Raw genomic sequence first — 14,549 nt, forward strand, 5'->3', positions numbered from 1 at the left:
GTCCTATCAACCGCCAGGCACCAAGGAGGCATTCCCCGCTCAGGAACGCCAGGTCCCTCGGTGGCGGACGGTCGCGCAGGCCCAAGGTCCCTTTCAAAGCTCCGCGGGGCGGAGGCAACCCCGGGGTTGGTCCAGCCCAGCGACTGTTACCATGGCAACCGCCACAGGCTACCCACTGCGGGCGCACCTCTTCTGGCTAAACCGAAAAGTCCTCACAGCAGAGGCCAACTGAACGGCCCCGAAGTGTACCCGCCCCACTCCCGGGACCGCAAGCTCCAGGGAAAATGCCACAGTCTCCCCGCCGCTGGCCGCAGACAGCACCCTTTCAGGCGCTTCCGGCAGCCGTCGCCCCTTAACCCCGGAAGTGGGCGGGAGAGGAAGCAGCTGGTGATGCTGGAACAAACATGGCCGACCCGGCGCCCGTCGCCCCCTCGGGCTCCCGCAGTCCTCGGCTAGCCGCCGGCCTCCGGCTATTCCCAGTGTTGGGGCTGCTGCAGCTGCTGGCCGAGCCCGGCCTGGGCCGCGTCCACCACCTGGCGCTCAAGGTAAGGGCGACCAGGGCCCTGCAAGACCAGGGCGGGGGACAGAGGCGGAGGCCGCTCCCTGATGCTGAGGGGCAACTTTTGGCCCAGGGGAAGCGGGGGTGGGGGGTTGTCTGTGAGCGTTTGGGTTCCCGCCTCTATTCCCAGTCGCGGCCTCCCTCCTAGAGGGGTCTGTTGGGAACTGTGGGAATGGCGGGAGTCCTCGGTCGGTCTGGAAAGGGTAGGGAGATTCGAGAGGGGAAGGGGCTGAACTGCGGCGTAACCCCGAAGGACTCTCAGGAGGCTGTGCTTGCAGTCCTGTTGGCTTCCCTGTCTTCCTTGCGGAGAGCAACTTGATCTTCCTCTTCCCTTTTATCTCCAACTTCTACCCCCGACTTCGCTTATCCGCTGTCTCCTTTCGTCCATCCCCCTGGTGCCTGGCGGTTGGAAGGTGCGCGGAACCTTTGCCTCAGTTTCCCTGGTGGGCTTGGCAGTCTCTGGCCTGAGCAAAGCGAGCATCTCCAGGAGGAATTTCAAATCTCGCTTGAAATCCATTACCGGAAATTTAAGCCCAGCAATGAAAATATGTTTTTGATTAGAGGCCCTTTTTATCCCTCGCTTCTGTCATTGTCTGTCTAGGGAAGAAATTTACGATAGGCCTAGAATGAACCCTTTGTATCCTGCTTTTTAACTCAAAACATGCCTCCATGCGATTTAGTTGGTTACTATATGAGACCAGGAAAAATAAATCGTTGTGACCCAAAACCTTGTACATTATTTTCATTCTGTAAGGTATTCTTAGCAGAGTGAGGTTTGAGCAGTGAGAAAATTTGTCTTATTAAAACCCAGTACATTAACAAAGCAATGTATTTTGTGACTGTAGAGTTTAAAGAATACAGAATCTGGATTAAAAAAACTTGTCTAGACCCATACTGTTACTTGTAAATAAAAATTATCCTGATTAAAGTGGTTGTCACCTGCAGGGAGAGAAGTGAGTCTTGGCTCCTTCTGAGAATATGTTGAAAGATATTGAATCTCTTCCCAGAAAATGCAGGTAGAAATGTAGGCAAAACTTCTTGGAATTTATAGGGCTTTGTAATCCTGCTGAAGCTTATCCATAGGCCTTAGTCCCCAGGCCTGTGACTCCAAGTGACGAACTCCTAAAATTCTTTCACTTTATAGTTTAGAATCTTGAGTCTTAGGTGAAGTCATGTAACTGAGTTTTCGTAGCTTATAAATTGGAGCCAAAACTAATACTGAACCATGGATACACTGAACCATGTCTCTTGGCTTTGGGCATGTCTAGAATTAAAATGTCAGATAGCCAGCATCATTAGGTAAATATTGACAATGTTGATATAGAAGGAAAAGTATACTACCCTCAGTGGGAGAAGCAACCTGAATTGGTGTAATTCTGGTGATTGATTTCTCCATATTGTGCTACATTGCTTAACGTTTTTCATCTTTGTTTTCTGAAATACTTGGTGCCCATTTCATAATCAATACTGTACTTGTTTCTCTTGTCTTAAACAGTCTGACATTTTGCCCAAGAAAGTGGAGTCACCTGAAGGGAGCCTGTCAGAGCAGCAACGTTAGATTGTCTTATTTTGCTTGAGATTGAGAGAGAGAATTTCAACCATACACCAAAATAGGCAGAATAGTATAGTGAATTCCCATGTAGCTGTAACCATTAACCAATGACTAATTCTGCCCTATCCCCACATGCATCCCTTCTCACTTGCATTCTTTATTTTTTAACTAGAAAACAAATCTTTTTTTCCTGTTTAATGTGTTTACTTATGTGGCTGCCTCTGGTCTTAGTTGAAGCAAGTGGGGTGTCAGTTCCCTAACCATGATCGAACCAACATCCCCTGCACCACAAGGCAGAGTTTCAACCACCAGGTCACCAGAGAAGTCCCCCTTTCATTCTTTATTCAGTTTTCTCATTCCATGTTACATTTTCCATTATTCTTCTCGTCTTCTCAAATTCCTTGTCTTTTGTTTTTTAGATTCCTTATCTTTTGGTAACTCTTGAGGCAAAGTTTATATACATTAAAATTCATACATTGTAAATGTACAATTCAGTGATTGTTGGTAAATTTACTGAGTTATGCAACTGTTACACAATCCAGCCATAGAACATTTCCATCACCCATGTAAGATCCCTTTTGTTGGTTTACAGTTAATTCCTAGTCTGACCTCCGACCCCAGACAACCACTAATCTACTTTGTGTCTATAGATTTGCCCTTTCTGGATGTTTCATATAAATGGAATCACACAGTATATGGTCCTTTTTGTCTGGCTTCTTTTACTTATTTTATTGAGGTTCATCCATGTTGTACTGTGTATTAGTAATTCATTCCTTTTAATGGCCAAATACTTTTTCATTGTATGCATATATCACCTATGCTTAGCCATTTACCAGTGACATTTGGACGTTTGGGTTTCCATTTTTGGCTGTTGTAATATTGCTGCAAACATTCACATGCAAGTCTTTGGGAAACATATGTTTTCATTTTGGGGGTGATAGCTAGGAGTGGAGTAGAATTGTTGGGTCATATGGTAGATAGCTTCCCAGGTGGCTCAGATGGTAAAGAATCCACCTACTAATGCAGGAGACACAAGAGACATGCATTTGATCCCTGGGTTGGGAAGATCCCCTGGAGTAAGAAATGGCAACCTGTTCCAGTATTCTTTGGGCATCCCTGGTGGCTCAGAAGGTAAAGAGTCTGCCTGCCATTCGGGAGATTCAAGTTCGATCCTTGGGTTGGGAAGATCCCCTGGAGAAGGGAATGGCTACCTGCTCCAGTATTTTTGCCTGGGAAATCCCATGGACAGAGGAGCCTGGCATGCTACAATCCATGGGGTCACAAAAGAGTTAGACACCACTGAGCGACTAACACTTTCACTTTTTTTTTTAATGGTAGATCTGTATTTAACTTTTTAAGAAACTGCCAAAGGAAAAAAAAAAAGAAACTGCCAAAGTACTTTCTAAAACAACTGTACCATTTTGCAGTCCTACCAGCAATTTGTGAGGGTTCTGCTTTCTACATATTGTGCCAACATTTGTCCTTCTCATATTATTTTCAGGTGAATCAAAGTCATCATATTGTTTGATCCTTAAAATTCATAAATGTTTCAGTATATGTTTCAGTATGTACCTATAAGAAATGGGGACTCTTAAAAGCATAACTGCAGTATCAGATGACACCCTTATGCTCGAAAGCGAAGAGGAACTAAAGAGCCTCTTGATGAAAGTGAAAGAGGAGCGTGAAAAAGCTGGCTTAAAACTCAACATTCAAAAACGAAGATCATGGCACCGGGTCCCATCACTTCATGGTAAATAGTTGTGGAAAAAATGGAAACAGTGATAGATTTTTTCTTGGGCTCCAAAATCACTGCAGATGGTGACTGCAGCCATGAAATTAAAAGACACTTGCTCCTTGGAAGAAAAGCTATGACCAACCTAGAGAGCATATTAAAAGCAGAGACATTACTTTGCCAACAAAGGTCCGTCTAGTCAAAGCTGTGGTTTTTCCAGTAGTCATGTATGGATGTGAGAGTTGGACCATAAAGAAGGCTGAGCACCGAAGAATTGATGCTTTTGAACTCTGGTGTTTCAGAAGACTCTTGAGAGTCCCTTGGACTGCAAGGAGATCAAACCAGTCAATCCTAAGGAAATCAATTCTGAATATTCATTGGAGGGACTGATGCTGAGACTGAAGCTCCACTTTGGCCACTTGATGAGAAGAACTGACTTATTGGAGAAGATGCTGACACTAGGAAAGATTGAAGGCAGGAGGAGAAGGGGACGACAGAGGATGAGATGGTTGGATGGCATCACTGACTCAATGGACACGAGTTTGAGCAAGCTCTGGGAGATGGTGAAGGACAGGGAAGCCTGGCGTGCTGCAGTCCATGGGATCGCAAAGAGTCAGACACCACTGAGGGACCGAACAACTATGTCATTTTAACAGAAAACAGGATAATGTTTAATATCATGAAATACCAAATCAGGTTCAATTTCCATTGGTCATAAATGGATTTAAACTTTTTAAAAATCAGAATCTAAATCGTGTCCTCACGTTATGATAGGTTAATATGCCTCTTAAGTCTGTCTTGATCTAGGGAGGTCTCACTCCTTCCAGCTCCCCTGTATTGGATTTTGCTGATTATTTCCTCAGAGTGTAGTTTAGTATGTTCATCTGTGCTTCTGTCCTGTGTGGCCTAGATTTGCTGGATTTTGTGTGTTTAAGAAAAACTAGAAATCCAGGCTTTCAAGTGAAACTAGCTAGCTCAAACTCAAATTTAAAAACAAAAACAAAGCACTGTGTTGGCCACATGTAGCACATTTGTGGGCCAGTGTAGTCAGTGGACCACAGTTGAGGAACTGTTTAAAGTAGAGAAGTGGCCAGGTAGGTGACCATAAGGTAGCTCCATTAAATGTTACTCTGTTTTCTAAAATTCAGTTTGTGGGAAAAACTAGATTAACGTATCATCATCCCACTTGCTTTATATTTCAAGGCAGTCTAAAATCTGAAGTTACTGAGGAACATAAACCATTTCTTATGTTCCGATATTTAGTGAAAAGTTTAAAACAACTTTCTAAAAGTAAGGGGGAAAAGGAGAAAAATATAGTAGTTGTCTATAATGGTTATGGGAATTTTATTTCTTTTTTTTTTTTTAGTTTTGTCTCCAGATCTGCCCTTCTGAGCTCTGGACAAGTGTATCCAGTTTCCTAACCCCCATTTCCACTTAAGTGGCTCATAATCGTCTCTGTATGTTAGAAACATCCTCACCCTTCACCCCTAATCTCTATGTACTCTTTCTCCAGTTTTTTCTTGGTAACTGGGACCACCAGCTGCTCATTTTCTTAAGTCAGAAATGTTTTATCCTTATCTTTTCATCACCTGGTTTCATAGATTTGTGTTCTAAATACAAAGCTGTCCAATCCATTCACTGCTGTCATCGCCACTGTAACTATTAGGTCTAGGCCATCCTTGGACCAGGGAGGTCTCCTCATACCCGTTTTCCTAGCATCGTGTTAATTCCTATTTTGTTTTGTAGCCTTATCTTCCTAAAAGCCAGAGCCAGTCACGGCGCTCCCCTTTAAGCCAGTCGGTGGTGCCCTGTTGCCCTTGGGGGGCTCTCAGTCTCTGTGCCGGCCTCCTCTCTGCTGTCCGTGCTGCCTTTCTTTAGTTTCTTAGTTCATACGTGTGCACTTTGGTGAGTTTTTTAAATGTCTGAATGTACCTAGGTAACCAGCACCCAGGTCAAGAAGTGAGACTTTACTAATACCCCAGGGGCCCCCTTGGTTTTCTCTCCCAGTCACTAAAAGTCTTGAAATACCCAATACGCATCAAAACAGGAGAAGAAGTGAGGTCTTGTCCTGCTCACTTTTGTACGGTAAGGCTACATGAGTCTATAGTGGGGATCAGGCAGATCGATGGGGCAGGATGGGAAACACAGATAAGAGACTCATCCTAGTGAAAACTTGATGTGCAGTAGAGGGGGCACTGTAGGGCAGTGAAAGTTAGATCATTCTGAAGTGGTCTTGGGACAACTCGCTGGCTCTCCATGGGAGGAGGTGGGGGGGAACAGATGCTTATCCTACAAACAAAGTATATTCCAGGTGAATTAAAGACTAAATGTGAAAACAGAATTCTAAAACTTTTAGAATAACATATCATGAATATTTTGGGGGCTTCCCTCAGTTGGTAAAGAATCCACCTGCAGTGCAGGAGACCCTAGTTTGGTTCCTGGGTCGGGAAGATCCACTGGAGAAGGGATAGGCTACCCACTCCAGTATTCTTAGGCTTCCCTTGTGGCTCATCTGGTAAAGAATCCACCTGCAATGCGAGAGACCTGGGTTTGATCCCTGGGTTGGGAAGATCCCCTAGAGAAGGGAAAGGCTACCCACTCCAGTATTCTGGCCTGGAGAATTCCACGAACTATACATGGGTCACAAAGAGGCAGACACAACTGAGCAACTTTGACTATCATGAGTATTTTAGACTTTGCAATAGAGAAGGGTGTATTTTAAAAGACATTTAAAATTGTTATCAGGAATAAACATTGATTTTTTTTTTAAAGTTTTATTGGAATATAGTTGATGGACAGTGTTGTGTTAACGTCTGCTGAACAGCAGAGTGACTCGGTTATACGTATATATTTTCTTGTACGTGTTGTTTACCATTATGGTTTATTACGGGATATTGACTACAGTTCCCTGTGTTATACAGTAGGTGCTTGTTGTTTATCCATCCTACGCTATATAGTAGTTTGCATCTATTAATTCCAAACTTTCAGTACTTCCCTCCCCCACTCCCCTGATAGATTTTTTTGAAGAGGAAAACTGTCAGGAATAAGGATTAGTAGATTTTCTCCTTCAAAATATAAAAAGACTTGTATAACAAAAGATACCACAGTTAAAAAAAAAAAGACCAGGAAAAGATACTTGCAGCATCAAAGTCAAAGTTATTACCCAGAATATATAAAGAACTTAAGGAAAAAAATCCAAAAGGAAAATGGACATATGATGTTTATTTATTTAGTTTTCTAAATTTTTACTTTTTAGGCCACGCTCCCTGGCATGTGAGATCTTACTTTCTCAACCAGGATTGGAACCTGCAATGGAAGTGCAGAGTCTTAACCACTGGGCTGCTGGGGAAGTCCGACATATGTGTTTTAAAAAAGCATTTTACAAAAGAAAAACTCAAATGGCTAATAAACCTAGATGAGATGCTCAAACTCATGAAGTATCAGGAAATGCAAACTGAATCAACATCGGCATTGATTTTCCCCCAAACTGGGAAAAATGAAATGTCTAATGACATCAAGGTTCAGTAAGGATGTAAGGAAAGTTTCTTATACTTTGGCAATTCATTTGGCAATTTCTAGTAAAATTGAAAATGTGCACACCCTGTGTCCTAGGATTTTCCATTTAGATGTATATACCCTTAATCCCCACCCAGATAATACATAAAGTATGTGCAAGGGGGGCTTCCCTGGTGGTCCAGTGATTGAGAATCCACCTTTCAATGCAAGGGACACCAGTTGGATCCCTGATCCGGGAAGGTCCCACATGCCACGGAGCAGCTGAGCCTGTGCATCACAGCTTCTGAGTCTGCATTCTAGAGCGTGAGAACCGCAACTGCTGAGCCCACTTGCTGCAGCTACTGAAGCCTGCACGCCCTGGAGCCCATGCTCCGCAACAGGAGAAGCCACTACAGCCGGAAGCTTGTGCTCCACAACTAGAGAGTAGCCCCTGCTCGCCGCAACTGGAGAAAGCCTGTGTGCACCAGTGAAGACCCAGCACAGCCAAAGCATAAAGTAAATGATGAATACATCTTTAAAACAGCACAGAGTTTAAAGAAAAAAAAATGTACAAGGAATTCTCGCAACAGTGTTGTCATAGCAAGTGGTTGGAAATTACCTGAATGCCCAGGAATGATTGGGATTTACCTGAATGCCCAGGTGATGCTTTGGGGAAATAGATGTACCATGATGTACATGCGATGGAACACAAGCATATAAAGTGAGGAACCAGAGCATGTTCAATGTGTCAACACGGATAGGGCCTCAGAGAATGCAATGCTGTCTGAAAAATGCAGGCTGCCAGATGTACACATACATTGTAACACAGTTTATCCAAATTTTAAAAACATCGTGATGCTGTATTGATGTTGGTTATGGATATGTCATGAGTTTGGGAATGGATGGTCAAGGGGAATAGGATTTATTCTCTTCCTCTTCCTGCTCCTTGCCCTCTCTTCTGATGGCTCTGAGGCAGCTTCGATATAGACACGTCGTAACTGTGAGCAGTGGGTAGTTGGATATTTGTTACTCCTTTTACTTTTCTACAGCGAACGGGATTTTGAGCCTCCTGGGGGAAAGGGCTCTCTCGTCTCGCAGACCATTATTGCCCTTGGGGAGATTTCTGGCTTCCCTGTGGTGGAAGAAGAGGTTTCCTTATTCCTGGACAGTAAGGACTGACTGTTAGGAGACTTTTTTTTTTTTGAGAGTGGGTCTTTTATCACTTCTTGGGCCTTAGTCACTAGTGGCATTTTGTAAATAGTGGTTTATTTACTTTTGAATTAAATCAAAATTGAATGAGTGATTAGTGTGTTTGACCTTCTTGGTTCCTATTAATCTGAAATTTTGTGTCTTCTATTTGTATAGTGAAATACAGTTTACAGAGTCCCTTCCTTATATATCTTATTTGATATGGTAACATGATCACTTAAAAGGGACTGTTGGAAATTAGGTTAGATGAGGGTCCTGCAATTAATATATTGCTGGCAAATGATAATTGTTGAAAATAACTATTTTTTAGTAATTATAAATTAGTACATGGTCTTTGTTAGGAATTTAGAAAATACAGATTCCTAACAAAGACCATGTACTAATTTATTTCTCATGTTAGCAAGGTAATGCTCAAAATACTTCAAGCTAGGCTTTGACAGTTCATGAACTGAGAAATTCCAGATGTACAGGCTGGATTTGGAAAAGGCAGAGGAACCAGAGATCGGATTGCCAGTGTTCTTTGGATCATAGAGAAAGCAAGGGAATTCCAAAAAAAATCTGCTTCATTGACTACACTAAAGCCTTTGCGTGGATCACAGTAAACTGGAAAACTCTTACAGAGATAGGAATACCAGACCACCTTACCTGTATCCTAAGAAACCTGTAGGCAGGACAAGAAGCAGGACAAGAAGCAACAGAACCTTACATGAACAACTAACTGGTTCAAAATTGGGAAAGGAGTACATCAAGGCTGTATATTGTCACTCTGCTTATTTAACCTCTATACAAAGTATATCATGAGAAATGCTGGACTGGATGCCTTTCAAGCTGGAATCAAGATTGCTGGGAGAAATATCTACAACCTCAGATATGCAGATGATACCAGTCTAATGGCAGAAAGCAAAGAGGAACTGAAGAGCCTCTTGATGAAGGTGAAAGAGGAGAGTGAAAAAGCTGGCTTAAAATTCAACATTCAATAAACTAAGATTATGGCTTCTGGTCACATCACTTCATGGCAAGCAGATGGGGAAAAGTGGAAACAGTGACAGATTTTATTTTCTTGGGCTCCAAAATCACTGTGGATGGTGACTGCTGCCATGAAATTGAAAGACATTTGCTCCTTGGAAGAAAAACTGACAAACCTAGACAGTGTATTAAAAAGCAGACACCGCTTTGCCAACAAAGGTCCATACAGTCAAAGCTGTGATTTTTCCTGTAGTTGTATATGGATGTGAGAGTTAGACCATGAGGAAGGCAGAGCACCAAAGAACTGATGCTTTTGAATTGTGGTCCCCTGGACAGCAAGGAGATCAAACCAGTCAAGCCTAAAGAAAATTGTCCTGAATATTCGTTGGAAGGCCTGATGCTGAAGCTGCAGTACTTTGGCAACTTGATGCAAAGAGCCAACTCCTTTGAAAAGACCCTGATGCTGGGAAAGATTGAAGGCAGGAGGAGAAGGGGACGATGGAAGATGAGATGGTTGGATGGCATCATTGACTCAATGGGCATGAGTTTGAGGCAACTCTGGTAGATGGTGAAGGACAGGGAAGCCTGGTGTGCTGCAGTCCATGGGGTTGCAAAGAGTCAGACATGACTGAGTGACTGAACAACAAAGTGAAAGAAACAATGAATGGAATTTTAAAATACAAACGGAAAACAAACACTAGTAAAAATAATGATGTGGATTTGGGGAAGAACCAAATCCAAGTTTTAGAAAAATACTTAGCCTAGTGCCTTGTATTTAGGATCTATGTGATAACTGTGAACATTTGGGCAGATAATTCCCCATATGAAATTCATGACTTTACACAACGTGAAGTGCCTCTGTGGAACCTCAGCTTTGGGAGTATTCACTGATCCCATTGTTCTGTTGACCTTAACAGTTTGTGGACTGAGCTGAGATTGGAGTCACAGCTCTTGAGACAGTTTCAAGTACTGGGCAGGTGTCCCTTGTTGTCCTTCGGGGGAAGGAGCCAGGCGTATTCCTGGAGCAGCTTTGGCCACTTCTCCCTCCCCACCCCCCTCCCTGTTTTGAGTGCCTGCTGGATGCCAGGCCTTGTACTTGAAGGAAGGATAGGAGGATGACCAAAACATTGTTCCTCCTTTCCTGGAATTCACATTCCAGCAGGCCATCGAGTCTGCCCCCGGGACCCTTCCAAATGCACTGGACTGAATCGAATCTATTGTGTGTTTCACTCTGCAAAATTGTTGCTGTCGTATGAATTTCTGATGAGTCTTCAGCTTTTGGAGCAAGATCAGGTCCCACAGTGGTCAATATTACTGAGTATATGGAGACATTGGTTAGCTGACGGGGAACTAGATATCGCAGTTTTCCAAGCAAATGAACAGGTTTACTAATCAACTTCTCCAGATTATTAATTCTTCTACTGCACATCTTTTCAGGATGACGTGAGGCATAAGGTTCATCTGAACACCTTTGGATTCTTCAAGAATGGGTACATGAAGGTGAATGTCAGTAGCCTTTCAGTGAATGAACCTAAAGGAGCCACAGACAAGGACTCAACTGTAAGTGCCTTTCCAGGAGCAAGGGTAAACCCTTTTCTGTTGCTTAGGTAAGAGTGTCCCCCATTGTAAAATATGAATATTAGAATATGGAAAAAATTAAACTCGTGAGCAGGCATCAGTAGTTTTATTTTTTTAACACTGAAGTTGCAATTCTTGAATAATTTCACTTTCAACTGATCCTTCTTACAAAATACATCCTAAGAAAACTGAGAGGAAGGCCAGGCCAAAATAATCACTTTTTCTGTTCTTGTGCTAAGAAAGGTATGGACGTCGGGGCATCAGTGGTAATTCACTTCTACTGTTTTCACCTCCTCTTAGATTGGATTCAGCCTAGACCGAACAAAGAATGATGGATTTTCTTCTTATCTGGTGAGCATCAAGTGCGTGACCTGAGCGCTCCCTACACTTGAGCCCAAGGCCCTGGGTGGGAACACCCTGCTGCTGTCAGTGCTGTTTCGTGAGGTGGCAGCTTCGACTTCCAAGTGTCTCTGAGCACCCACAGTTGTGTTTTTTGAGTGGGGGCTGGGCCACTTACTTGCTTTGTTCATGAAAACTTTTTGTTGTTGTTCTAGTGTGACTGAATAACATGATGTATACTTGGGTCTTCCTTTCTCAGGATGAAGATGTGAATTATTGTATTTTAAAGAAACAGTCTGCCTCTGTCACCCTTTTAATCCTAAACATCTCCAGAAGTGAGTAAGTAATGCTAATAATCCTTCAGTTCAACCCTCGAGTAAAGTTGGGGGGAGTTCGGCAATTAAGCTAAGATGTGTATTGCCTTCCACACGCCAAATACTTTGCCGAGTGCTGGCGATTACAAACAAGACGATGAAGGTGGAGGTGCAGTCCTGGAGGAGCTCTAGATGAGTGAGGGAGACAGAACAGCAATGCCAGGGACGGCCGCGCACCGGAGGGGCAGTAGGGCGGAGGGGCGGTGCTCGGGGGCAGCAAGGGAAGGCTGCAGAGGAGGGTTGGCGCAGCCAGCTTTCTCGTGAGGAGACTGCAGAGGACTAAGAAAGGGACGAGCATCCGGGCAAAGAGAACGTGTTACACCGAGGCAGAGTAGCATGCACTAGCATGGCACGTGTTGAATGAAGTGAGTGCGTTGTTTGCAGCCAGCTAAGGGGAGGAGAGGGAGGTTTCTGCCTGTCCTGTGCTGGACGTGCTCCCCTTGATACGTGCAATGGTGCCAGCTGAGGGCACGTGTCCACTCTGACATCAAAACTTGCAGGCCCCTCCTGAGGCGGGATGGGGTCAGTGGTCAAAACTGGGGTCTGGTCAGCAGGGAGAAGGGAGGAAATGCATCTTAGATGGGCTGCTAATCGTTTTCACTGCCCCTCACCTGCTCCCCGAGGCCTCATTTTAACACTTTACTGGGTTTTTTTTTACCTCTTATTCCTTTTCCCTTGTGCATGAAATGCAGGAAAGATGGGGAAAAAATAGTCATTTCTCCTAATTCTCCATGTTAGAATAATCAGTAATTTATATTTCCTTCTAAACTTGTTTCCTAAGTCTAGAACATTTGATTTTAAAAATCCAGAGTCATTTTATAATTTTATAAGCATCCATGTTCATTCAACTTCATCATCATCAGTTTGTTAAACACATTACACATACTTAGGGAGGAAATATGTACCTCAGAATCAAATGGTTGCTACAGACTCAAACTTTAGAGTGAGGCTGCCCCAGCTGCTGACTAGCTTACTACTCTTGGGCAAATTCTTTAACCTTTTAGCTTCCCTTTCAGCATCTGTAAAATGCAGATAATAGAATCTGCATCATAGTTCATCATGGGACTGCCTGAGATGATGGGCTTAGAGCTGGAAACAACACCTACCGGCCGTAGGCATTACTTTGAACTCTTTTTCTTCTGTCTTACTTGAATATAGAGTGAAAATAAGATCTCCACCAGAAGCTGGTACCCAGTTACCGAAGATCATCTTTACCAAGGATGAGAAGGTTGTTGGTCAGAACCGGGAGCCTGGTGTTGACCCTGTCTCAGCAGGCAGCCAGGCTCCAAAAGAACAAGGTAACTGTAAGGTAGACACTAGCCTTTCCTTCACTCCCTTGCTTCATAGATCCATTTTTGTTCCTACTTAAAAACAAACATGATTTTATTTAGCATTATATTATTTTTGAGGTGATATAAAAATGCATAACAAAGAAAAATGCAGGAAAGATGGGGAAAAAATAGTCATTTCTCCTTATTCTCCATGTTAGAATAATCTCTAATTTCCATTTCCTTCTAAACTTGTTTCCTAAGTCTAGAACATTTAATTTTAAAAATTCATAGTCATCTTATAATTTTATAAGCATCCCTGTTCACTCAGCTTTAAAATTTTTTTATACTTATCAGATACCCCATTAAATGGATACTGTAATTTGCTTGGCATTTTCTCTTAAAGAGACATTGTTCCATTTCGATGCTATTATAAAGCATTGCTGCATCTTTATTTGTAGTTTTTATTTCATAATGTAGAACTTTTTTTTTAGGCTGAGTTCCAGGAACTGGAATTTTTGGTTCAAAGGATATGAATACTTTTGGGAATATTGATACATATTTTCATTCCTTTCCACATGAGTTGTGTGAATTTATATTCCTGTTGGGAAATATATAATGATAGCACCCATATCACCAGGTCCTAGCCAGCAGTGGGGTTTTGGTTGTGTTTTGTTTTTTAAATCCTAAAGTGAAAGGCAAAGGGGTGTCCTTGGTTTTGACGTCACTCTTATTACTGAGATTGCACTTTTTCTCCCTATGTCGATTTACCAGTTTAGATTTATCACCTCTTTTATTGACCATCAGGTTTATCTAATAATTTATATGAATTCCTTTAAAGATAACTTTACTAGTTACAGTATTATTTATGTATTATTTTCTCAATTTGTCAAAGTTCTGATACACACTAAAAGACGTGCAGAAATGTTCCATGTGTGTGATGGTGTAGTTTCATGTATGTGCACCATCTTCTCCTTGTCTGGGTTCCTTGGGCTCACATGACCATTCCCTAGGCAGAAAATTTTCTTCCTTCTTTTTATTCTGAAACTCTCTCCCTTCCTAAATAGTTTGAGAGTCTCTTCCTCAGAAAGAATGACTTAAGTAAAAATATGACACAGAGGCCCTCTCTTTTATTGAAAGAAGTTATTTGCAATCTTTACACTCCTTGCCATGAGGAAAAAAGTATGCTTTATGCTAATAATATTTGCTATTTTTCTACATATGTAAATAAATCTCATACATATATATTTTAAACAGTGATCTGGTTTCAAGTGTCATTACTTAGAAAAAAAGAAAGTCATTTCATGTGGCATCTTTGGCAGTAACATACACTAGGTTATTTAGACACGGTTTCCTTTGTTGATGCTGAGTGTTGCCACTTACTAAATTGTGTTCATAATAGAACAAGTCCAATTTGCGGCTTCTACAGCTCAAGAATGTTTGGGGTTCTGAGGAGTTACAAGTTCGTAAGATGGCT

At 42.4% G+C, this 14,549-nt stretch overlaps 1 protein-coding gene across 1 annotated transcript in view; it reads left to right on the forward strand.

Annotated features, from left to right (window-relative positions):
* The first annotated feature begins 358 nt into the window (after positions 1 to 358).
* Positions 359 to 14,549, forward strand: part of GPR107 (G protein-coupled receptor 107) — a 55,957-nt gene continuing 41,766 nt past the window's right edge. The window contains exons 1-5 of the mRNA XM_043469847.1: positions 359 to 545; positions 10,951 to 11,073; positions 11,392 to 11,442; positions 11,690 to 11,769; positions 12,963 to 13,102. Coding sequence (XP_043325782.1) covers positions 405 to 545; positions 10,951 to 11,073; positions 11,392 to 11,442; positions 11,690 to 11,769; positions 12,963 to 13,102 — 535 coding nt within the window. The 5' untranslated portion in view covers positions 359 to 404. The remainder of the gene's footprint in view (positions 546 to 10,950; positions 11,074 to 11,391; positions 11,443 to 11,689; positions 11,770 to 12,962; positions 13,103 to 14,549) is intronic.

The sequence above is a fragment of the Cervus canadensis genome, chromosome 5 (genome assembly GCF_019320065.1).
Source record: "Cervus canadensis isolate Bull #8, Minnesota chromosome 5, ASM1932006v1, whole genome shotgun sequence".
NCBI classification, from domain to species: Eukaryota; Metazoa; Chordata; class Mammalia; order Artiodactyla; family Cervidae; genus Cervus; species Cervus canadensis.